Here is a 26,924-nt window from a genome sequence, read left to right as displayed (position 1 = left end):
TAAATATGTACAATTATAAATCATATCTCCTTCTGTTCTCCTTAAATCACAAAGCCACTTTGCTGGAGCTTTGTCTAAGAGCATGTTTTATGTGGTCCTTAGAGTGTTGTTATTTGTAAGCAAAAAAAAATTAAATAATAATGATTGAGATGAAAAAAAAGATTGTTGTAACAAGATGATTTATTATGTAACTGGTAAAGAAGGGACCTGACATACATTCTAAATTGAATGGAGTTTACTCTTGCTATAAAAGAAATGTCAGTTTTATCTAATGACACTTTTAATCACTTGCATCTAATGCAGGATAATGTCCTTTAAAACAAAGGGGAAACATTTAAGCATAATGAAGAATCTGAAGAATCTATAATCTGAAGAGCAGATTATAGAACTCAAGCATTGCTTTTATTCATCATAGGCAGTCCTGGTTAGAGGGAGGGAGAGAAGGGGTGGGGGGGAGAAGGAGAGAAGGAGGGAGGGAGAGAGAGAGAGACAGAGAGAGAGGGGAACCTAATAAAGAATATTCCAGATAGTTTCTCAAATCAAGCTAAATATTGAGTGGGCAAAACGAACTCTCACAAAATTAGCTTACAGTGAGATAAGTCTCTTTTAAGAATTTGAAATAAAGAGCAATTCTTGATTGGGTAGAATTCTGTTTGCTGTTTACATGAACCATTACATGGCAAGCATCATTTTAAACAGAGTAAGTACAGCACCTGTTACTACCAGATGTGTGGCTTCCTCGGCTACAGAGATGATGAGTATACATTGCAGAAATGCTTGCATGTGATTTGGTACATAAGAAAATAAGCATTTTTGCTCTAGAAATGGTAGTTTATGATCCTCCTCTAGCAAGGGCGAATGCACGAAGTCTTGGCCACTAGTGGGAGGTGGCCAAGAAAGATAGAGAGGGGAGCAGAACCATAGCATGTTGGAGCTGTGTGCATAGGAGAGAGCCTGCTTGAAAAAGCCTAAGTTGGCATTGGTTTTTATGACGCCACAAGAGAATTGTGGGTGTGGAGACGACCATATATTTTGGGGGGAGAATCTCAGTTCCACTTAATAGCTAGGTAGCTTTAGGCAAATCACTTCCCCTCTCTGTGCCTTGTTGTCTTCACCTGCCAAATAGGTGGAGTTAACTCTCTTATAGGGTTGTTTTGAGCATCAAATGAGATAATGTCTGAGAAAGTACTTTGTAAACTCTTAAATGCTACACAAAGGTTAACTATTTTCCCATAATGTGGTTTATAATTGCATGTGTTTAGATATTCCATGAGTCACAATGTTACCTCCAAAAGCTAAGGCCTCATATAAGTTTTTCTGTGACACAGATATTAGTCTTCTCCCTGGGTAGAAGAATTATAAAAGGTTAGCACTATATTAAGTAATAGATCTATTGCTCCACTAAATTATTCATGATTATGTATTCATGAATGATCAGTTTGATTGAAATAAGAGTCAGGTGTTCTCAGGGCTCTAGAGAGGAAGCTGATAAATGACATAAGGTTTCCTCGTTGTGATGACTTTGCTTCTGTTAAACATTAAGAAAAACCCATTAATGGAATCTTTGAAAAAAATATCAAGTTACAGTCTGGAATGTTAAAGGGATTATCATTTTCTGAAGTAAATTTTTTCAACAAATCAAAGCTTTTCAGCAAAAGTTTCAGAATAGTGAGTGATTTCAACCATTTTTTAAAGATTTGTTTTTGAGTGAGAAAGAGAAGAGAGTACCCGTTCCTTTTTCATAAGGAAAGACATGTTAATTTTGTTGTTGTTGTTGTTAAATGAATGAATGAATGGATTTGGCTCATTTTGGCTAGGATTTTTTTTTAATATTTATTTATGATAGGCACACAGTGAGAGAGAGAGGCAGAGACATAGGCAGAGGGAGAAGCAGGCTCCATGCACTGGGAGCCCGACGTGGGATTCGATCCCGGGTCTCCAGGATCGCGCCCTGAGCCAAAGGCAGGCGCTAAACCACTGCACCACCCGGGGATCCCCTTGGCTAGGAATTTTAATAGTTGTTGAAAGGCTCCTGTGGGCTCCAGAATCATGACAGTGACAACCAACATGACAATTCTACTTGGGTGTCCTGCTGTTATCTCAAACTGCTCACACCAAAAAAGGAAAGTGATTTTCTCCTCCACCATCTCCATCAGCACAACCACATAACATCCCCATTTCTGTCGGTAACCTGACATTCTTCCCATGTCTCATGCAAAAATTCTTTGGAATTGTCCTGGTCTTACAATATCCTGTAATGTGTTCACAAGTCCTGACTTCTAGATCCTGCTGAAAATATCTGTAGTTGGACCCATGTTTATAGTGTCAAGACAGCTTGGAAAAAAAAAAAAAGACAGCTTGGACTGCAGTGGTTGGGTTCCTCCAATTCCTCCTGAATCTTTCCATAATACCACTTTCATCACATCATTACTACTTGTAAAAATAGGAATGGCCCTCTATTATGGGCCAGTCAAGCTCAGCTCCCCTCTTGGGGTAGCTTTCTTTGTCATGTATGTTTCACCAGATTTGCTGGGACTCTGCTCCTGTACACCTGGGCTTAGCCAGTCCCCTGGCTGGTCAGTTCTACCTTGCAGCTCTGATTATCTAAACTCCTTGGGATTAGCCATCCCCCCTGCAGGGACCTTGGGAAAGGCCACATAGAGGGGGAAAGATGGGGTTTCAAAAATTGAGGCTCATCAGCCCCCAACTTCAATTTGTTCTTTCTTCAGTATGTCACATTCTTGGACACTTCCTCCCTATTGTGAAAAAGCAAGTTCATCCTGTATGGAAGTGCAATAGACCATTTCCATTCTGGTGATGAAAGCATTCTCTTTAGCAGTGGTATTGGCAGGCCTGGATTTAGGTAGACCAGGTGGGAGCCAAGATTCCACTAATGAAGTCCATGTCATCAGTAAGGGTAGCAGAGAATTGGCAGTGAACACCACAGATGGTAGTGTAGGGTCTGGGGGACACAGCAGAATTTGAATGTCCATAAGCATTAGCACGAGGAAGAAGGGTGTTTGGAAAGGAAGATGGGAGTTGGGGCTGAGTATCCTACTAGAGAGGCCCCAAAGCCTGATTATTAATCAGGTTGGTAACTTGATCCATGTCCACTTACCTAGAAACTGAAGGAAAATGATAGTAAGTTGGGTTAATTTTAAAATAAAAGTGCCCAACTCATAGGGACACTTAAAATTAGTAGTACTTCTGTTGAAAAAATGATGCTTTATTGGGTTAATTCAAACAGCTGAATTTTGTGATTTGTGATGGTTAACAATCATATTTCCCTTCAAGATCATAAAAGATGTGATGAATTAAATAACATATGTAAAGCACCTAGCTTTGCTAGTAGCTAGCAGGTCCATAAGAAATGAAAATGCTCTTACTCTTCCCTCTCTCTGAATTAAACAATTTATTTATTATTATTATTTTTTGAATTAAATAATTTAAAGAACATTATTCACCTAGGTAATTAAGATTAAAAAAAAACTCCCTGTGGACTGTTTTGTTTCAATTCATGGTAATCTGAAAAGTCATCAAAAAGTAGAAGAAAAGATAGAGGTAGGAAGATTTAGGAGTATAGAAAAGATATAGGCATAGGATGAATGAGTACAGGTGTTTGTTATACCTATTTCAGATATAATTGCAGAATATATATCTCAATGTAGGTATAAAATATGGTGGTAGACAGATTCCATGTGAACACTTCCAGGCTCACAACATTGCTATATGAATGAGACATATTTGCATAAATGTGCCCCAGTTTAAGAAAAGTGGTATGTGGAACTCTGAACTTGTAAAACAGACAAGTTATGGATGACTACACTATCATAAAAGATTCTTTGCTCTGAAAGATATAAACTGAGTGTAAGGTTTTTGCCACATGTATTTTGTTACATAAAATGAGTTCTATCTTGATGAAAAGTACATTAATATCCATCTGAATAAATCTGCAAAACCAAGGAATTTCTGACATTGCCTTTGTTTTTCTTCTAGATTTAGAATTTTTAAAAAAGATATACTTAATATTCCTAAAGAAACAAGTCTTGGGAATTTGATTAATTCCATAAACTACCATTGTATACCATTGGATTTCCATCAGAAGTGGGAAGATCTTGTCCCCCATATTCTCTGTATTTTATTTTCTAAACTGTATAATTTATCTATGTAAATTACTTATTACATCTTGTTCTTTACTACCCTATTATGATAAAATTTTGTATGTTCTCACGAGAAGGAATTGGTATTGGGAAATTTTCTTCTTTCTCATTACTTATTCCTTATTGCATGTCTTTGGAAGTCTAGGTGCTAATTCTCTGCTTTTTATCATTTTATAAAATAGATATACTAATGAATGTAATATATGTGTATTTGACATGGTTTAAAAACTGTATGTTAAAGCTTTTATGCAGTTTTAATTAGGTAATTGCTAATTTCCAAGAAGATATGTGTATATCTAGCTGAGAAACGACATTTTAGAAACTTGTTCACTTCTAAACTTGTTTAGAAACTTGTTGCCTCTCAACATCATGTGATTTTCAGAAAGATAAAGGCAAGTCTTTGGGTGCTAAAATCTCCTAGAGTTTTTATTCTCTTGTCATGTCTAGTTTTTAAAAACCTTTTGAGGATTATGGTAGCAGAAAATACCTACCAGTGGCTTTCAAAGGGGACCAAATGTCAGAATATATAACCACTTACCATTGACTGGGCTAAGGTGCTTCTTACATAGTGTATCAAAAAACAAATATTCTTCAATGCTTATTTTATTTTATTATTTATTTATTTTTAATACAACAGTTTTTTTTTTTAAGATTTTATTTATTTATTCACAGACACAGAGAGAGAGAGGCAGAGACACAGGCAGAGGGAGAAGCAGGCTCCATGCAGGGAACGTGATGTGGGACTCCATCCCTGGTCTCCAGGATCACACCCCAGGCTGTAGGCGGGGCCAAACCACTGCGCCACTGGGGCTGACCATTCAATGCTTATTTTAAGACGGTGAATCATCAGCAGGGATCTTTCCAATCTATCTTTATGTACATCCCAGAAAAGAAGTTACCAGGATCTTTGTGGCAAGTCAAATGCTTTCAAGAAAACACAAGTGACTTTGATTTCTAATTTTTATTTGGTTATGAAAAGAGAATAACATATTTAGTCTCATGGATAGAAAACTCCTGAAAGATAACTCTACTGCATTGATGTAGTGTGTTTAACGCCATCTAAAAGCTGTTTGTAATTATGATGAAGGATTATGGTAATGTTAGTGTATGAGTCAGTATCCCTCAAAATATCATTTATATGAATGGATCATTTTGAGAAAATATCTACTAAAGGATGAATCAGCCTAATACTTTAGGGTCTCTCATATGCCCAGGTTTTTGTTTTTGTTTTGTTTTTGTTTTGCATTTTAATCTGGAAATTTTTTTCTCCTCTGCCTACTCATTTTTCAAGATTCGAAAATGTTACCTCCCTTGTAGGATCGTTTTGGCAACTCCAGATATTGCTTTCCCTTTCTGAGTCTCCAAAATACTCTTGTCCTATCATTATTAGAGCCCTTAGCAGATTGTCTTGAAATCTGTTGCTTACCTGTCTCCCTTACTGCTCTGTGGACTCTTCAAGGGAACACTGTTTATTCTGCTTGACCTGAGCTCTTGTACCTAGTATCTGGCACATAAGGACTGATTTAATGAAAGAGAGGTCATGTGTGCACACAACCTGCATGTTAATGTTTAATGAATTGGTAATTACATATTTTTGGGAGAGTTTATAAGTAAATTCAGGTAATGTCCAGATATAGTTTGGATACGGTTTGGATATGTTTCATTCAACTACCCCATGTTTATAATGGATGCTAACATGGAGACTCTGCTTGTTGTCATCAGGCTGTGTGGGCAAAAGGTCCCCTATCACAGCTTTCAGTACTCCTTCCAATCTTACATAAATGTTCCTAGTCAAAGCTACTGGCTGCATCTGTCTCCAACCCTCCATTATTTGGTATTTCAGAATGTTAGAGAAGAATATGGGGAAGGAGGAAAGAGAATTGGAAGGTGAATGAGGAAGGCAAGAAATGAGGAGGAGCCAAAGAATTAGTTTTCTTTTTTCATCAGCCCATATATTATCCTATCTTATGACCTGAAAAAAAAAAAAAAGACTAACATATGCAAATATTTATCTCTAAAATGGGATTCAAGGGGTCTTAAGATGGCTGCCGGGCGGCCGGCTCCCGACGGAAGAAAGGATGTGGAGTGGGCTGCTACCTCCTGGCCTAAATGAAAGTGATATTGAATTGAATTCTGAAGATGAAACCCCATTAGAGAACTCTGGACTTAACCTACAGGAAGATAAAGAAGATGGGGCCATTACAAAAACAGAGGTCTCAGATTTCCCAACAGATGGACCAAAACCTGGAGCAGAGGCTAATGTCAATGCATATGAAGAGTGCCCTTCTGGAATTCCCTTAAATATGTGGCATAAATTTCAAGAATTGCATAAAAAACATTCTGAACAGAAAACCTCAACTTCAGGATTCAGAAGGAAAAAAAGAAAACGCTCCAGGAAAGGTAAATTGAAGAATGAGGAAGAGTCTCATAGTGAGCAGACCCCAAGTGAAACCCAGTGGAAGGAGCTTACTCAGTATTTTGGAATCAATGATAGGTTTGACCTCCCTGTTAAGAAGAAAAAAATCAATAAGTCGGGCCTTGAAAAGAGCATAGACCAGGCTGTGGAAGAATGGAACATCGAGAAGGCTGAGGAACTCAGCAACCAGCTAGCTACTCGAGAGCTTGGGGTTAAAATTGCCAAAGCAGTTGCCTGCCACAACTTTGTAAAAGCCAAAAAGGATGCTGAAAATTCGCAGGTTGCTCGAAAAAAGAAAAAACTTGCATGGGGGTTTGAAGCAAAGAAGAGATGGGAAACCAAGAGCAACATGGGATATATGTAACTTGCCAGAATTCCTCAAGACATTTGAGTCTTGACTTGGGTTTTTACCTGAGTCTTCAACTGCTCAATTTGCTGATAATGTTAACTATATCAGGAAACTAATAGAAGTTGGAAAAATAAGCATAAAATTTGGGAGTTGGTTATTAAATCTTTTCAGTCTTTTAAAAAAATAAATAAAAAAAATAAAATGGGATTCAAGTATTACTAGTTATGGGGCAAAACAAGTAACAACCCATGAAAACTATCCCCATGAACTCCCCTTATAACTTTCAAATACTTCTACTGTGGGATCCAGTAAGTTTTAGGAGGCCAGGAAATGATTTGTGAAGTCGGCCGTTCTCTCCTACAGGCCAGGAGTATTGACAAGAGCAAAGAAAGTCTTTTAATTTCTCTTGCCCTTCCTGGGGCTAGGCTGAGGGAGGGCTGTCGAATTTAATTTGATGATATTATGCCATGACATTGTGTCAATATGCGATGATGTGTGTGATGGCACAGCGTCATCACGTGGTGACGCAACATCATGACGTAAGACATCACAACGCCAATTAAAGACGTGACTCCCGGAGGGTTTTTAAATTGAGCAAAAATCTACAACTATTTGACTAAGGATTTGAGGTTGTCTTAGGGAGTCAGGAAACTGAGCTGTAATTACAGACTACAAAATGTTTCTTTGTATGAACTGTGGCTCTTTTTCTTATTTGTATATGGCCCCTTCCAGAAATTGTAACCTTAGTTCTCTCAAGGCAGTTTTAGAAATCAAAATATAATTTTGTTTAATAGACTGCTCCTATCATAGGTTGTCTCATATTAGTTTTCTTTTGTCAGTAGAATATGAGCTGGTGTGAAATTTAAATATAATATCAGAATTAGATTAAAAAATAAAATCTCTTAATTTGTATATTTAAAAAAAATTTTAGTACCTCATGGAGCTCCAGGTAAAATGATTTATAATTGAAATTATATTGTAACTAATATCTTTTGTTGGCATACATTTCATAATAATCTTTCACTGAGATTCTAATCATATGAAAATGTTAAAAAGGAGAAATAATTTGCAAAACATGGTTTACTTTCTGGTGTGTGTGTGTGTGTGTGTATGTGTGTGACATTTTGGGCAAACTTTTATCTTGCCACAGTTGTGGCACAGTTCTACCATTTTTAAAATGAGGATAATGCATTTTTTCCCTGATTTTTATAGGGTTATTGTATAGACAAATCATATGCTGTATGTGAATGTTCTTTGTGCTCTTTGGAACAAATGTTATATAAATCTAGGGTGCTATTAAATACCTTCTCTAAATCTTTTTTTTTTTTTATGATAGTCACAGAGAGAGAGAGAGAGGCAGAGACACAGGCAGAGGGAGAAGCAGGCTCCATGCACTGGGAGCCCGACGTGGGATTCGATCCCAGATCTCCAGGATCGCGCCCTGAGCCAAAGGCAGGCGCTAAACCGCTGCGCCACCCAGGGATCCCTTAAATACCTTCTCTAGATCTACATATACTCTACTTATGAATTTGAAATTAAGTGGGGAAACATTTGTTAAGTTAAAACTAAAATGGATTTTATATATGTACTTCATCTTGATTTTTTTTTTACCTGATTGTTTCATTTCTAGACTTACGTGTTTAGAAATGAATTAAATTTAGAAATGAATGGGGCAGCCTGGGTGGCTCAGCAGTTTAGCGCTGCCTTCAGCCCAGGGTGTGATCTTGGATACCCGGGATTGGGTTCCACATCAAGCTCCCTGCTTGGAACCTGCTTCTCCCTCTGCCTGTGTCTCTTGCCTCAATCTCTCTGTCTCTCATGAATAAATAAATAAAATCTTAAAAAAAATTTTAGAAATGAATGAGGTAGAGACAATAGTGACATATACAATTTTTTTGTGATATTTAAGGTTTTGGGCAACTCCTTCTGTCATGTAAATATGAGTATAAAGATATCTGTCTATGACTGGTGAAGGAACTTTACATCCCACATGAGGGAGAATTAATTTGAGCAAAGGTTCACAATTCCCTCATTCACGTGTAGTTCACAATCCAGAGAATACTGAAAAAGCTGAAGGTACTACAGTGGTTGTTTGCCCCTTCTCATGTTACATGGTAAATTGAAGAGATTGTTTTTGTCTTAAAATTCACACTAGCTTCATCACTCCTTCTGTAACTCCAGTAAAAATGTACCAAAATTTCATGCCTTCTGAAAATGATACATGACTTTTTGATGGAGTTTGAAATGGTGGCTGATTACTTTTGAATACTCAAGTTCCACTGGTTGGCAGCTCGCATCTGCAGCAGAGGAAAACAATTAGCAAATTCGTGAATTAGCCTTAGTTTACACATTAAACAAGCAAAGTAATTCTTTCTAACTTTAACCAACAGGCTGTGCCTTGATTACAGGATATCATTACTCATTAATAAATGGAATATTTAGATTTTGTCAGTATATTCGCGTTTCATTTGCTTGCCTTTTGTATCTCGGTCATGATTCTGTACCAAGCTCCAGGACTACCTACTTAATCTATAGGGCCTCAAGTTAAAAAATTATTGACTTTCAAGACATTGACAGTAGAACATTAAGCCAAGTGTGCAACCAGTCTGGGTGCAGGGCCCTGAGCGAACTGCATAGGTCACATGCCCATGGGGCCCTGCCCATTATGCATTTGTCAGCATTAGGTTCAATGGGCTGATTCAGTGTCTATAATTTGTGGCCAGTTTGTGTGATTCTCTGGCTTTGGTTGGATTTTTTTTAAGTTAAGTTTTAGACTATTCATTATACATTTATCTCTCTCTAGTTTGTAATTGCTTTGGTTAGTAAATCTCTATTATAATTTCTTGCTTAACTGTAATCAAGAATTCAAAGCAACATATCACCAAAGAAGTTCCTTAATAACTTGAATTAGTGGGGCCTAATTTAAACTTGGGAAATGCCCAGGTCACATGAAAGCTGGATTTCTTAACATTAAAAAAATAACTTATTTTCAGTAGTTTGTATAATATAGATAAGCCTCGAACAAGGCAGAGGTTAGGGGTGCTGATGCCCTGCACAATCAAAAATCTGGGTATAACTTTTGACTCCCCCAAAACTTAATTACTAATAGACTGTTGATTGGAAGCCTTACCAAGAGCATAATCAATTAACACATATTTTATATGTTATGTATATTGTATTCTGTATTCTTATAATAGAGTAAGATAGAGAAAAGAAAATGTTAAGAAAATCATAAGGAAAAGAAAATTTACATTATTGAACTGTATTTATTTAAAAAAAAAAAATCTGTGGACCTGCGCAGTTCAAATCCATGTTGTTAAAGGATCAACTGTGTCAGAATAAATGCTGTGAAGAAACCCCCCCCCCCCCCAAGTAGGATCAGCCCTAATCCAGAGGCAGCCCATCCAGGTGCCTTCCTGAAGTTTTAGCAACAAAAAGCATTCTGTTTGTGATAAGAAAACCATTTCCCCCCACTCCCTGATTGGAATGTCCCTGAATAGGCTCATGTTGACCTGAGAAATCGATAACCTGAATGCTATGCGACTCCCGCGGTTCTTTTGTCTTTAAGCAGGTTTTTTTCTTTTGCCTTTAAAAGATACCTGTAATTGCTAATCGGGGCTCTCTTCCTCCTCGGAGGTGGAGAGCCCGTTTGCGCAAACGTCCAATAAACCCTCTTGCTAATTGCATCTGCCTGTCTGGGATCTGAGTCTCTGGGGCGTCCACGGGGACACATTGGCACCCGTGAGCCAGGGTCCAACAGCTGCTCACAAATACTTATAGCTGCTTAATCCTACCTGACTTGAGGTAAAGAAGGGATCATTTAGAAATTAGAAAGATTTTTTTGTACAGAAATTCCAAGCTCATTTTTAATAGTTTTGACTTTAGATATAAGGACAAGCTTACCTCCCAGAATTTTAATTTACTTCACAAACATGTTTTTTTTTTCCTTTCAGATGGCAAACTAATCCTATTCCCCTCTGAATTACTACAAATTTCAAAGAGTAAAACCTGAACTAATGAGGCTTGTGTTTATTCCTCTTTGAAAGGAATCATGCTTGTTTTTTGTATGTGTGTATACATATTTGGGGAGGGGGTGGAAAGTAGATTTAACTTCAAACCATATCTTTTTTTTTTTTAATGAAACATTCTATCCTCTGTTTTCTTCCTTCTTTTTTTTTTTTTTTAAAGGTTTTATTTATTCAAGAGAGACACAGAGAGAGAGGTAGAGAGAGAGGCAGAGTCACAGGCAGAGAGAGAAGCAGGCTTCATGCAGGGAGCCCGACGTGGGACTTGATCCCAATCCCGGGTCTCCAGGATCATGCCCTGGGCTGAAGGCGGCGCTAAACTGCTGAGCCACCTGGGCTGCCCTTCAAACCATATCTTGCTGAGACTATTAGCAACAAGAGTAAATCTTTAACAGTCACCTTCTTTTTAGGCAACTTGTAGATCGTGAATTTATTTTCCTTAAGTTTTACAAGGGGCCTCAAAATTCACTGAGACAAAACTTCCACTGGTGTGTTAATTCCCTATGCAATATCCTACCAATAGATGATTCAGTCTATTATCCCTTTATCTAACATGGGGGAAACTCCCCAATCTCATAATCCTATCCCATAAATGTCCTTGTTATGCCAAGTTATTGTCTGCTTTCTTTGAACCTATTGATTCTCATTTGACCTCTTGGAGTCCTTCAGAATAGGGCTATTTTCATTCTATATACAACTTTAAAAATATTTTAAAAATAGATACCATATCCTTCTTTAGTCTTCTTTCCTCCAGATTAATACCTTTTTCAAAAAAGAATTATATTTTAAAATGTCTCTTCATCTGACATGGTACCCTTGAGGTGTAGGAAACCAAATGTCATTTTCTACATCTTTAAGGTTCAATGCCACTTTCTCTATATCTTTAAGGTTCAACACCAAAAACTATATATAATATGGAAATAAATTAGCAGCATCAAGAAGAGCAGGCCTATGGCCTCACTTCTTTTAAATCCTTTATTTTTGTTATTGCAGAAATTTCTTATTTCTAATATCGCTAAAAGTGGCACCAGCTTTCAGGTAGTCATACTGTATTGTTGATTCATATTGAATTTACTGTCAGCTCAAGTTCCTATATATCTTTTAAGGTAGTTGCCAGGCCAGTTTTCTCAAAACAGTCTGTACTTAGGAAATTTCTTTTTGAATCTCAAACTTATCTCTGTTAACTTTTAATTTGTTTGGCTTGACTCATATCTTTACCCTGTCAAGTTTATTTTGATTTATATAATCCATTTATTACCCCACTCAACTTTTTGTCATCTTCACATTTTAGAACCTTTCTGTCCATTGAAGTCATTGGTAATATTTGGGAACAGAAGAAGATCAAGGGGAGAACCCTGAGGCACAAGTCTTTCTCCAGGTTGAGAATCTTTTCTTAATCACTAGTCTTTTGAGGACAGTTGTTCCACTCGTTACTAATTGACCTAGCATTCCCTCTACATTTCTCCATCTTTTCCATTTGAGTATGAAGGGCCCTTTCAGATGTTTTGCTATAACCCAATGCACATTATTGACTGCATTTTTCTAAGCAGATTAATAGACCCTCAAGGGAAGTTATAAACTTGATGTACATAATATATTGTTGGACCCTGGCTCAGGGGTGCCAACGTGTCCCGGCGGACGCCCCAGAGACTCAGACCCCAGACAGGCAGATGCAATTAGCAAGAGGGTTTATTGGACGTTTGCGCAAACGGGCTCTCCGCCTCCGAAGAGGAAGAGAGCCCTGATTAGTAATTACAGGTATCTTTTAAAGGCAAAAGGGAAAAAAAAACCGCTTAAAGACAAAAGAACCTCGGGAGTTGCATAGCATTCAGGTTATTGATTTCACAGAGGGTCACCATGAACCAATTCAGGGACATTCCAATCAGGGTGTGGGGGGAAATGGTTTTCTTATTGTAAACAGAATGCTTTTTGTTGCTAAAACTTCAGGAAGACGCCTGGATGGGCTGCCTCTGGATTAGGGCTGGCCCTACTTACAAGGGGGGAGGTTTCTTCATTCCCTCCTCTTGTTTGGGCTGATTTTAACCTTAAAATCTTAGGGAACATTTATTTCTTCAGTCTGGAGGGTCCGACATTGCTGAGTTAATACCAGAGCTTGGGTAATAAACAATCTTTCTCGGATGAACTGGAGCGGCCAGTTGAGGACTCAGGGGCCAAAAGTTAGCAGCAGGAGCAGGATAACTAGAGGGCCCATAATGGTAGAGATTAGGGTGGTTAACCAGGGAGACTGATTAAACCAGCTTTCAAACCAGCCCTGCTGGGCCTCCTGGTCCCTTTGTCTTTTATGTAACCTTTCCCTGAGTTTGGCCATGGAGTCTCTGATGACTCCAGAATGGCCTGCATAGAAACAGCATTTTTCTCCTAGGGCTGCACACAGTCCTCCCTCTTTCAGGAGTAGTAAATCCAAGCCTCTCCTGTTTTGAAGTCCTACTTCTGAAAGTGAGGTGAGGGACTGTTCTAACTTAGAAACGGACTGCTCTAGTGCCCGTAGATCCTCATCTACAGCTGCCTGGAGTTCTAAATAACGTCGTGAGCCCTGGATCAGAGCAGCTGCGCCAGTACCCACCCCAGTAGCGACCCCTAGTCCCAACATAACGGCTAGGGTTAGGGAGACAGGTTCGCACCCAAAACGGGTGGGGTGTTCATCATACTGATTTTCTAGAGTTTCACCAGGGTGATAGAACACCCTGGGTATGATCTGCACCATGACACAGAAGTCGTTTGAGCTATTTAGAACCTTAGCTGACACACAGGGGGTGAGGACTTTGTTGCATGCCCACCAAGTTCCCGGCTGGGGCTCCAGGTAAGAGTCAGTCCCTAAAATCGGGGCGGTAGTATTGCAGAGTTCCTGGTAACCCCGGGTGAGTATAGTTAGCTTTGACAGTGATGTAATCCCAGGAGGAGGAGGGCCTCTCATCCTGTGTCTCCCTAGTCTTGCACCCCCAATTTTTACAATAGAAGTATTCCCCTCCACAGGTGGGATTTAGCCTGCGATCTCTGTGGTACCCGGGACAGACATAAAAGGGAAGAGTGCTGAGCATGGCCCTTCTGTCAGGCGTGCCACATCCTCCCCATGGGTCTAATCCCAGTCGCCTTGGAGGGCTTTCTCGGTTAGAGGCTCTAGAGGTGTCGAAGTATCCCTCTAGGTCCCATGGGTTAGGGGCCCCTATGGTTAGCTTGCATAGGTCAGGATATAGGTTAAGCCACCAGGTTCCCACAGGGGCGGTCTTAGTTATAGACCAGACCTCGTCACCCCCAGACGTTAGTACCTGCCAGGTTAACCTTTTGAGGGCATGAGGGTCACCTTTGGCGGAGGTAAAGAGCGCTAGGAGAGGTAGGAATATAACAACTGTCATTGAACAATTTTTTGAAAGTCTTATCTTGAGCGGGTTTTGGGTGCAGTGGAGCTTCCATTGGAGTGGCTCGCCCGGTCCGTCCTGGCTGGCGTCAGCGGTGCTCGTTGATGGGGCGCGCTTGACGTGTGAGGCGTGGACCCAAGCAGCAATGCCGTCTACCTTTAAGGCGGTTGGGGTGGTCAGTAGTACAGTGTATGGGCCCTTCCAGCGGGGCTCAAGCATCCTGGACTGATGTCTCCTGACAGACGGAGTCACCGATCTGGAACAGGTTGTGTCTCCGGGGCGGTAGACAGCCCCGCAAGGGGTTTCCAGATCTGGCGCTGGATAATCTGGAGCGCCTTTAGCCTGTCCTGTAAACCGGGAGTGTTAGCAAGAGGGTCAATAGCAGAATCTAGTAAGTCTGTCACTGGTGGGGGACCTCCATAGACAATCTCGTAAGGAGTTAGCCCATGGCGCGCGGGAGTGTTCCGGACTCGGAACAGAACCATAGGGAGGAGTTGGACCCAGTCTCTAGTGCCAGTCTCCAATGTCAATTTGGTTAGGGTCTCTTTAATTGTTCTATTCATTCTTTCTACCTGCCCTGAGCTCTGGGGTCTGTATGCACAATGTAATTTTTAATTTATCCCCAGTAATCTGGCCACCAACTGACTTACCTGGGAGACGAAGGCGGGGCCGTTGTCCGACCCTATTACCTTGGGCAGTCCAAACCAGGGGAAAATTTCTTCTAGGATTTTCTTGACAACCACCTGGGCAGTTTCTCGTTTGGTGGGGAAGGCTTCTGTCCATCCTCCTGTGGGCCTAGTGCAGCGGCCCGTGCCGTTTCATCGGCCATCCTGTTCCCCTCTGCTACTGGGTCGTTGCCTCGCTGATGCCCCGGACAGTTTATTATCTACCACGGCCGCCCCGGCTTTAAGTTCACCATTTCGTAGAAAGCTACTCCCCTCGGTGTACCAGGTTGCTTCAGCACCTGGCAAAGGCTGGTCTGTCAAGTCCCCTCTGGTGCCATGGACCTCGGCTAGGATCTGGTGGCAATCATGCATTACCAGGGAGGGGGACTCGGCTTCTGGAAGCAAGGTGGCCGGGTTTAGGGATGTAGCCGTTCCGAACCGTATCCGCTCAGAATTCAGTAACATGGCCTGATAATGGGTGACCTGGCGTTTGAGAGCCATCGATCAGGTGGCTGGCGGATGACTGTCTCTATGGCATGGGGGGGGCCACCACAGTGAGGGGTTGGCTGAAGGCCAACTTATCTGAGTCTTTTACCAGGACTGCCACAGCCACTATTATTCGGAGACATGGGGGCCATCCTGACGCCACGCTGTCTAATTTTCTTTTGAAAAGTATGCCACGGGCCTTTTCCAGGGTCCCAGTTTCTGAGTTAGGACCCCTTTGGGTATTCCTTGGTGTTCATCAGCATATAGCGCAAATGGCTTGGTTACATCTGGGAGGCTCAGGGCAGGGGCGGTCAATAAGGCCCTTTTTATTTTGTCAAAAGCCAATTGTTGCTCCTTTCCCCAGTGGTAGGGGGTGTTGGATTTCGTGAGAGGATATAGGGGAGCCGCCAGCTCTGCAAACCCGGGTACCCAGAGGTGGCAGAACCCAGCACTGCCGAGGAACTCTCGTAGCCCTCTGGCACTAGTGGGTGCTGGGATCAGGGCTACAGCCTTTTTGCGGCTCTCTGTCAGCCACCTCTGGCCTCCTTCCAGGAGATATCCCAGATAGGTCACTCGTCTCTGGCCTATTTGGGCCTTTTTGGCGGAGGCCCTATACCCCAGTCCTCCCAGTCTCTCGAGCAGGGCCCCCGTACCTTTTACACAATCCTGTTCTGTCTTAGCCGCTATGAGCAGATCAAACACGTACTGCAGGAGAATGAGGTCCGGATGGCCAACTCGGAAGTCTGCCAAGTCCTGATGCAAGGCTTCGTTGAACAAGGTGGGGGAGTTTTTGAATCCCTGTGGTAGCTTTGTCCAAGTGAGTTGTCCTGAGAATCCCGTCTCAGGATCTTTCCATTTAAAGGCAAAAATAGGCTGGCTTTGAGAGCTTAACTTTAGGCAAAAGAATGCATCTTCTAGATAGAGCTCAAGGGTCCTTCTGCCTCAGTTAAAACTGAATGTTGAGGTCCCGTAGCAACCAGGAAGGTCACTGGTTGACCCCCCCACTTTAAGGGTTATCTGAGGCTCGGGGGGGGGGGGGCTCCTGGCCCTGACACCCCCAATCTTTATCCTCTAGGGACAGTACGGGAATGGGCTTCTTAGGTCCCTGCGTTTGGCCCTTCTTTGGACAATCTTTAACCCAATGTCCTTTTTCCTTGCAGTAGGCACACTGGTCTCGTTCAACCCGTGGTCTTCTTTTGTCTCCCAGGTCCTTACTCTGTCCTGACTTACTCTGCCCTGAGCTCTGTACTACGGTGGCCAGTATCCCAGTCAGTTCTTTATTGCGTTTCCTCTCTCTCTCTCTCTAAGTATACATACGGTAGCCCTCCATTAATCTTTCCAGAAAACCTGCCGGCGTCTCATCTTTTCCCTGCACTATAGCACGTACCTTTGCCAAATTGGTGGGGCATCGCCCTGCCCCTTTGAGACCCGCTAGGAGTACCTGGCGATAGAGACGGAGCTGCTCCCTCCCAGCAGCAGTGTCGTAGTCCCAGGTCGGGCGAACCAAGGGGGAAACGTCCTCAATTTCATTAGGCAGCTGGGTCGGCCTCCCATCCGCCCCGGGGACGTTTTTCTGTAGAGGCGCGGTCTCTCCTCCGTGGTGAGGAGAGTCTGCAGGAGCTGATCAGGGTGCCCATGGGGTCCTGGCTGAAAGACCGGGGCCTTCACCTGCAAGATAATATCAATATTAAAAGTTCCATTCGTGGGCCACCCGACGTTGAGAGTCGGCCACTCTGAGGAGCAGAAGGTGACCCATCTTCGTCTTCTGACTTCGACCGAAAGGTTGTGTGCTCGGCCGGCGACTTCTTTCCAGTGATCTAGAGCGAGGCTTAAAGGGGTGGTTACAGTTTGCCCCGCGGGTGTAGAAAAGAGGTGAGTGGGGAGGAAGAGGACAGGAAGAAAGACACAGAACAGACAGATGCACACAGATGACAGGACCGGCTCGGCGGATTCAGACGGGAGCGGTCGCCAACAACGACCCTCCCCGAAGAGGAGGGAGTCCCGGGCTCCCTCCCTCTTCCAGACCACTCCGGAGTCCAACTCCGGAGCGGGACCAGAAAGACACAGAAGGAACAGACGCACACGAATGACAGGACTGGCGCGGCGGATTCAGATGGGAGCGGTCGCCAACAACCACCGTCCCTGAAGAGGAGGGAGTGCCGGGGCTCCGTTCCTCTTCCAGACCACTCCGGAGTCCGACTCCGGAGGGGGACCAGGGGTCTCAGGGCACGTCTGCCTCCCCCGCTGGTCCAAATACAGAATACAGAGTACAGCGTCCTGCAGGCACAATACAGACCCGGCACAGACCCGGCCAGTCAGACAAACGGACGAGACAGATATGACATTTAGCGAGCTCGGTCTTACCTCCTACCGGTCTTAGGATTGAGCCTGGGGCGTCTCGGATCCCGGACGAGCCCCCAAATGTTGGACCCTGGCTCAGGGGTGCCAACGTGTCCCGGCGGACGCCCCAGAGACTCAGACCCCAGACAGGCAGATGCAATTAGCAAGAGGGTTTATTGGACGTTTGCGCAAACGGGCTCTCCGCCTCCGAAGAGGAAGAGAGCCCTGATTAGTAATTACAGGTATCTTTTAAAGGCAAAAGGGAAAAAAACCGCTTAAAGACAAAAGAACCTCGGGAGTTGCATAGCATTCAGGTTATTGATTTCACAGAGGGTCACCATGAACCTATTCAGGGACATTCCAATCAGGGTGTGGGGGGAAATGGTTTTCTTATTGTAAACAGAATGCTTTTAGTTGCTAAAATTTCAGGAAGACGCCTGGATGGGCTGCCTCTGGATTAGGGCTGGCCCTACTTATAAGGGGGGAGGTTTCTTCAATATTAAGTAGTTTGGTGAAGATAAAATAGGTACCACGGGTAATTCTAGGTACCACAAGGTGTTAAAATTCTTCTGTGTTTCTCTAAGTGAGAATAAGGTCTGGATATATCCCACTGACTAATTGTCATTCCAGGCCCCATTATTTTAGTTTTGTTTTTAATCACCAGAGAGGCACATTAAAACAATGAAAAAAAAAACAAAAAAAAACAAAAAAACAATGAATAACAGAAAATGTCATGGGAATATTGAAGTATAAAGCTGAAGATAAATGTTAAACAAAAGCAAGACATTGTTAGAGTAATATACAGGGGTGAAATTCTTAAAAAGTTCATTTACAAAGCATATGTCTGTTTTTGGTGTTGAATTATGTTTAATATTGTCCCTGAGATGTGCCAAGACAGACTTAGAATCTTATAGTACTATCATTCATACCAGGTAGAAAGTATCTGCCTCTCAGAGTTGCTGTAAGAATTAAATAAGAAATTGCATAAGTACCTAGCATAGTCTCTAACATGGTATGAACTTAATAATTAATTAATTAATTTAGCAAGCATGAACTGTATGCTATTGTGTATAATAATAGAATGCTGAGCATTTATTTTTTGTGTGTGATAAATGTTCTGTGTATTTTTTTCTGTTAAAATATATGCATTATATATAAATAAGTAAATATGTATACATATACTACATTGAATCTAGCTGGAGTCTACATGTTCATTAATGAATTTTTCATTTTTCTTTTTTTTTTTTTTAAAGATTTTATTTATTTATTCATGAGAGACACAGAGAGAGGGGCAGAGACATTGGCAGAGGGAGAAGCAGGCTCCATGCTGGAAACCTGATGTGGGACCCGACTGGGACTATATCCCAGGTCTCCAGGATCACACCCTGGGCTGAAGGCAGTGCTAAATGGCTGAGCCACCTGGGCTGCCCGAATTTTTCATTTTTCAACCAAAAAAGTTGACAACTTAGACTGGGACTACATATATAAGGCTAGAACAGTTGGTTTATATGGACATTCCAAGGGACCAAAGGATTTCAGAGATTGGTAGGACCTTATTAACAAAGCCCTATTTGTACCTATCATAGATTAGGAAAGCAAGGCTAAGAGACAATTTCCTTAGATTATTTAGTACATGTTAGAGCTGAAACCAGATTGTCTTGTTTTTGACTTATATTACTTATCAGTCAATATGAAATATGTTTCCTACCACATTGCACTAATCAAATGCTTCAAAAGAGGTCTGGAACCACACTTGTGATATGGTGTCACAAAGCAGAAAATGCTATCCTTATCTGGCGTGCTGATTTGAATATGTAAATTAGCAAAACTAAAAAATATGACAAATCTTGGTGGTGGGTATAAAATTGTATAATTTGAGATAATGTACAGTATTTTGTAGTAAATATTTAGTCAAAGTTGGCCACACTTTGTAGGCATAGTTCATCAATATTATGATATTCATGTTATTGAAATGATTGATCACATTCAAAGGATCAAGAAAAAAAACTATTTGAAAAGGTAAATAAGCTCTAGAGAATCAGTGGACAATGGGAAAAAATCAGCTAATTAGTGGTGTTGTATTGTGTTTGATATTGAGGTGGGGAAAAGAAGTGGAGGTGATGCCCAAAGAATAGGGATGAAGTAGTGTATAATGCTGTGGTGTTGATTCAAAATTCACTTCCACTTGGTGAAATCCACTGCTTAGGGAATCTTAGGGAAGGTTCTTCTTCAAGGAAAGGTTGCTTACAAATTCAAGGGCATTTTCTAAATCCCACACAGCTTGTCTGTGTGCCAGACTTTTCTGGTTTTATTTTTATTCCTTTTGCCTTAAAATATATCTTAGAACACAGGTTTTATGACTTCTGCTTTGTGATATGTTATTAGTCCCCCTCCCAGTTGCTGAGGCCATTGTAAGTGAGGGGGCTATTAGTGGGGACAGCTGGACGAGGAGGCAAGGCTGCAGCCTGTCTGTGGGGAGGAAAAAGGCCAGGGGTTTGAGCTTTTTCTGTTTGAGCACCAAAATAGGTCAGAGAGGGTAAAAGAGGCAGACAGATTTCAGAGGTCACTGAATTGAACTTCCTCTGTTTTGCAAATGAGGAACCTGAAGGTCTGAGAAAGAAAATAATCTCCCTAATACCAAAGATCTCTTGTCATAGTTGGTCTTAAAAATCAGGTAGTTTATTTATTTATTTTTTTAAAGATTTTATTTATTTATTAATGAGAGACACAAAGAGAGGCAGAGACACAGGCAGAGGGAGAAGCAGGCTCCATTCAGGGAGCCCGACATGGGACTAGATCCCAGGATTCCAGGATCATGCCCTGGGCTGAAGGCAGGTGCTAAACTGCTGAGCCACCCAGGTGTCCCTCAGGTAGTTTAATAGCAAATTCCAACTGATTTTTTTAATCAAAAAGTCTTTTTATTTATTTTGGAGAGCGTGCATGTGCATGACAGGGGGGAGGGGCATAGGGAAATTGGAAGGGAGACTCTTAAACAGGCTCTATGCCCAGCGCAAGTTCCAAGTAGGGCACAATCTCTCGACCCTGAGATCAAGACCTGAGCGGAAGTCAAGAATGGGATGCCTAACCAGTTGAGCCACCCAGGTGTCCCTTGAATAAAAATTTTTAATGAAATATTTCATATATACAGAAAAGTATAAAAAGTAGTAAAGAAATGCCCGTGCACTCATCTCCCCTCATGTCAAATCTTAACTTACTGCTATATTTTCTTTAGATGGTGTAAGAAATAACATTGGTAGGCAGCCCGGGTGGCTCAGCGATTTAGCCCCTGCCTTCGGCCCAGGTGTGATCCTGGAGTCCTGGGATTGAGTCCCACTTTGGGCTCCCTGCATGGAGCCTGATTCTCCCTCTGCCTGTGTCTCTGCCTCTCTCTCTCTCTCTCATGAATAAATAAATAAAATCTTTAAAAAAATTAACATTAGTGAAGCCCTGTTAGTACACATCCCTGATCCTCTTTCCTCTTGCCATGCTGCTTGAGAGCTAACTACAGCCCCAAATAGACTGCTTATCATGTCTTATTATGTTATGATTTTACTGCAACCAGACATGCCACAAACAATACCCAATATTGTACAGCATGTTGTAAACATTATATAAACATCAAACTATATGTATTCTACAACCTGTTTTGCTTAACATAATGTTTTTGAGATTTCTTAGTGTTGAAACAGGTAGCTTCAATGAATTCATTTTAACTGTGAATGGTATTCTAATGTGCAAACATACTACAATTTATCCATTCTTCTCTGTTGATGGGTTTTCAGGTGAGTCCTAGATTTTTATTATTAGAAACAAAACTACAGTGAACATTTTGCACTGGTGTGAGTATCTCTAGGTCAATTTCCCTGTAGGCTGTGAAAAGGTTGTGGTGGGTGCTCAGGCCAACACCACTGAACAGGGCTTTGGGCTGGTGGCTTCAAGCCTCTAGCAGCTTCTCTTAATATGGGGTATTGTACAAATACCATCACTTTTAAATGTGAAAAAGTTGGAAATACTGTTCTAAAACAGTGGTTCTCAAACATTAGCATGCATCAGAATCACCTGAAAGGCTTTTTAAGAAAATTGCTGGGCTCCACCTCCTGAATTCTGATTCACTCTGTCTACAATGAGGCCCATGAATTTGTATTCTAACAAAATCCCAAGTGATGTTAATGCTCCTAGACTGGGAACCACATTTGAGAGCCACTAGGGTATATATTTAGAGTTGAATAGGAAATACAGATTGATTATTCAAATGCATTTGCATTATTGCAAAATATTTGATCATAATTAGCATATAATGTGATCTAGAATATAACTTAAAAGTAGAAATGATATGATTCTGTAATCAGATATCTTGGTATTTGCAAGCTTTTATGTGAAATAAAGTATTTAATCATGCTCAGAAACAACTTCCCCCATAACTATAAATTCTGCATACCCTTTGGAGTGTTTGGAACCAGGAAGAGGGCTCTAGAAAGAGGATAGAATGAGAAAAGCAGTCCTCTCTTCCTTCCCCTGTTATCTTTATGGTGTAATCAATAGGCATATCACCATTCACCAAGGAAGGAAAGAAAAAGGGAAATGTTTAAATGATTAGAACACTGTCAGCCCTCAGCAGAGTTGTAAAGTAATCCGAATGTTCTTTGATGTGTTACCTCTTTTGAGTCAGTCGTATCTCTCTGGAGTTCCACTCCAATTCCTGTCTCTTTTGGTGTTCTGAGCAATTTCAATATGAGTGTTGTGTGTAGGGGTTCCACACAACATCAGTGAATTCTAGGGACACCAGCTGGGTGTCCTACAGTTCAGCTCAATTCAGACTCTACCCTGAGATAGCGTCATATCCCACAGGTTAAAGGATCAGTCCCATAAGACTGCCTCCCCAGTCCTGCTTCAGACACCATTGGCAAGCCCAGCATATTACCTGTACTTCTGACTGGCTAAATATCAGAGGTCGCATGACCCCCTCCTCAGGTTTCATTAATTTGCTAAAGTGGCTCCCAGAACTCAGGAAATTTGTTTACTCACTAGATCACTGGTTTCTTATAAAATGATAGGACTCAGGAAGAGCCAGATGGAAGAAATGCAAAGGGCAAGGTATGAGGGAAGGGCATGGAACTTCTATGCCCTTACCAAGAGCACCACTCTTTCAAATCTCCAAATGTTCACCAATTTATAACTCTCTGAATCCCATTCTTTTTGGGTTTTTATGGAGGTTTCATTACATAAGCCAGGTTGAATAAATCATTGAACTGAATCTCCAGGCCCTCTTCCTTCCTTTGGAAGTTGGGGAGTGGGACTGGAAGTTTCAACCCTCCACTCTCAGGGTTGAAGATCCTGGCAAACCAGGCCCCATATGTAAGCACTTTGCAAAAATCACCTCGTTAACATAACAAAATACACTTTTATAGTTCTCACTGCTTAGGTAATTCCAGGGTTTTTATGAGCTCTGAGCTAGAAATAGGGATGAAGACCAAATATATATTATATATTTTAAATGACAGTATCATACTATTCTCCCCACTGCACCCCATCCCAGTGCTCAGGCTTCAGTGGAAAGCAGTCTTTAAGTTTTCTCAGACTCCTGCCTTTCTTAAAAGACATCTGTTTCTTTTTTCTAAGGATGACACTCTACTTATACCTTCAGTAAAAAAGAGACCAATGAAATAATTTTTTTTTTTGCAACTAATAATTTAGTTTGGTTGGCAGAAGTGGTCTGGAAGGGATCTCCACCCTTATCTCCAACCCTAAAACATATTTGAAATAGAGTCTAACCCGGTGTGAAGTAGCATCTTTCCATGTTCTCCATCCTAGTGAATGACCCTTATATCTAGCCAGTCAGAAAATGAGGGTTCATTGTTGGCTTTTTCTTCTCACTCATCCCCCACACTGTCCCTATTGATTTGGATCTGTTCACCTTTGCCCACCCACAGCCTGTACCTCTGCGTACATCCCTGTCCCTGTCCTCTGCATGATTACAACAGCCTCTTAAGTATACTTCATTCTTGTTCCCTTCTGATCCGGGCTTCACATAGCACCCTACTGAGCTTTATAAAATGGAAACTAGATGTCACTCCACTACTAAAAATCCCCCCTAGTGGTTTCTCTTTGCTCTTAGAGTTAAATGCAGACTTTTAGCCAGACCTGACCCAGCCCCTGCCTGTCTCCAGCTTCACCTCACTCGGTACTCACTTTGTCCTGTTTTCCATCAGGTACACCAGACTTCTTTTTCAACCCCAAGCATTGTATTCACTCTTGTATCAAGCCCTTTGCAGTTTCTTCTCTTCAAATGTTCTTTCCTTCTCTTCCTACTTGCTCTAAAAAGAGCAATTTTGCTTAACTAACTTGGACATGTCCTTCAAGTGGAGCTGAAACACCACTTCTACAGGACAGGCTTCTCTGACTATCCTCTCCCTCCATACTGGATTAAGTTTAGTCCTTATTAAGAGCAATCCTGCACCTTCCTTCCTTCTTCATGGCTCTCCTAATCCTTCTAATTATGTATTTATTATTTGGTTTTCCTACTTGGCTATAAGCATAATGAAGGCAGGGGTCTTGACCTTTTTATTCTCAGCACTGAATCCCCAGGGCCTAAGATAATGCCTAAGGGCCACTCAATAAATGCAATCAGTGTCTGTGGCTGATTGATTTAAATTCTTGACTGTATTTTCATATATTGATTACACACTGTTAAAGAGCAAAAATTCAACTGAGTAAATTCAAAGATCTAATTGACTATCAAGTGATTCATAAATCGAGCAGCATCTAATCTAGCAAGGAGAGTGTAGAACAACAACTAAGGAGTTGTGCAAAATGAAAGGTTTTATAGGGAGTAGGGTAGGGCAAGGAAGTTATTAGGAAAAGAAGAGAAAAGATTGTTTCAGGCAAGATCACTTTCCCTTAGGGTTAGGGTGGTTTAAGAGCAGTGGGTCTTATCTTACAGATTAGTTCATCTTCTTTTGGGCAATGGAGAGGACCCTTGTGACAGAGTAGTTCATTGGTATCTATCAGAAAAGTCCTGACTGGCCAATGGGTAAGATATATTTCTGAGGGGGGTTGAAACTGCAGTTAGGTTGGGTATTAAGCCCAGGTTTCATGGCTTGGTCTAAGATCTTATCTTGCGCCTATGGTTTTCTTTTTAACAATAAACACACGTATGATTTAAATTTCTTAATATCATGTACCTGTAAACCTAGGTCAAAGTGACTGCCTTAAAACCTCAACGTCCATAGATAAGAGATCAAATTTGTATGACCTATTTTTATGTTGTTCATGTTTTATGCTGAGTGGCTGGAGCCCCTCAATTTGTGACTAAAGAGTAAGTAGAAACATTTTTTTTCTGGAAAATCCTTCTCTATAACTGCCTTTCTTACCAGTAATATTATGGTAGCATTACAGTGTGCAAGATGGGATTTGAGCTTGGCAATGTACCTGTTAATCAAGAGATTTTAAAAATAAGATACTCAAGTGGTGAAGTGACTTTTCAAGAATACAATCTGAGACTTTATAGGAGATTGAGAACATAATATTGTCTCCTAATTTCTAGGGGTAAAGTAAATAAATCTCCAGGTCCTTAGATTTATTTGAAGCAAAACTAATATTTGAAAATCTAGGTTTAATTAATTAATTAGAGAGAAATTGAGAACATGCACAGGAGTGGGGCAGGGGTGGTGGGCATAGCGGCAAAGGAAGAGGGAGAAGCTGACTCCCAGCAGAGCAGGGAACCCAAGGTGGGGCTTGATACCTGAGATCATGACCTGAGCCAAAATCAAAAGTCAGATGCTTAACTGAGCCACCCAGGTGCCCCTAGGTATAATTTTTTTTTTAAATAAGTAATTCAAGAACAAAATCCAAGAGTCTAGCTCTATAGCATCCAAGTAGTTTTTATTACAAAGAAATATGATTTATCTAGAAATCTATGAAATTATAATAAATATATTGTAGGAGGCCACTTTTAGGCAACAGGTTTGAGCAATGGAAACTTGATTAATGCAGAAGTGCCCAAAGTAACCCCAACTCCCTGGCTGAATACAGACAGATCCATTAGGAGACCCACTTCAGAATATCCACAGGCCTAACTGACCAATGGGCTACTTACAACTAGGAACATTTACCAATAAAGGGAAAATGCTATATGTCACCACACCTGCTCCTCTTCCCCCTTTAAAAACAGCCCCTACCAACTGCCTCAGGTAGATAGCCACTCATCTGCTCCTTGAGGGGTGGACTCAATCAACTTCTATCTCCTTTGTTGTGCCTCAGGTGAATCCTTCCACTGCTGGGGCCCCAATCATTTGCCCACATTTGGGGACTCCATCCAATCAAGGTAGACACTACATTTAGATACCACATATATGATTAATTTAAAATCATGAAACTCTTGAAAGAATTATATCATACATTAAATAATGATTATTTATGAAGCACATTCACATAGTGAAATCCATGTTGATCTTATGACTGGACTGAAGAAATTGTGGGTTAGGGTGCCCTGAACATAACTCAAGGAAATGTTGAAAGCAAAGGACATTTTATTACTTATTACAAGAAAGGAGACAGAGAGATAGCTCTCAAAGCACTGCCTTCTGTGGGAATGGTACAGGAAGCTTTTATTCAGTGTATTAGGGAGCAGGGCAGGGAACTTGCCTAGACACTTCTTTTTTTTTTAAGTGATTTTTTTTAAGATTTTATTTATTTATTCATAGAGACAGAGACAGAGGCAGAGACACAGGCAGAGGGAGAAGCAGGCATCATACAGAGAGACTGAAGTGGGACTCGATCCAGGGTCTCCAGGATCACGCCCTGGGCTGCAGGCCATGCTAAACTGCTCCCCCCACTGGGGCTGCCCTGCCTAGATACTTCTGTTCAATTGTGCATGCCTACCTGCACATGCTATACACTGTGCATTTAAAAAAGTGTTTGGAAAACTCCACCCAGATGTAGGAGATTTTAGTATTGAAAGGAGCTAAAGGTAACGTCAGGACAACTTGGGCTTCTGTACAGGTCCTTAGCTCTAGTCCTGCTCAAACTGGCTCACATAAGAGGATATCAAGCAAGGCACACCTAGTAAGGGGTTATCAGGTGAAACACACAGTTGGGCATCTCTTTG

At 41.3% G+C, this 26,924-nt stretch overlaps 2 protein-coding genes across 2 annotated transcripts in view; both read left to right on the top strand.

Annotated features, from left to right (window-relative positions):
- GRM8 (glutamate metabotropic receptor 8) overlaps positions 1-26,924 on the top strand; it is a 748,335-nt gene that overhangs the window by 197,186 nt on the left and 524,225 nt on the right. The gene's annotated exons all lie outside the window — the stretch shown is intronic.
- Positions 6,197-7,087, top strand: LOC121475146 (protein FAM204A-like). Its single transcript, XM_041728296.1, has one exon. It carries the CDS (start codon positions 6,239-6,241, stop codon positions 6,938-6,940), a length of 702 nt encoding a protein of 233 aa, XP_041584230.1. The 5' UTR covers positions 6,197-6,238; the 3' UTR covers positions 6,941-7,087.

This window comes from Vulpes lagopus, chromosome 13 (assembly GCF_018345385.1).
Source record: "Vulpes lagopus strain Blue_001 chromosome 13, ASM1834538v1, whole genome shotgun sequence".
Classification (NCBI taxonomy): Eukaryota; Metazoa; Chordata; class Mammalia; order Carnivora; family Canidae; genus Vulpes; species Vulpes lagopus.
This window is presented reverse-complemented; position numbering and strand designations above follow the sequence as displayed.

Bases quoted from the DNA above. Each gene is read 5' to 3' on its own strand.
- LOC121475146 (XM_041728296.1), top strand. From the start codon at position 6,239: ATGTGGAGTGGGCTGCTACCTCCTGGCCTAAATGAAAGTGATATTGAA.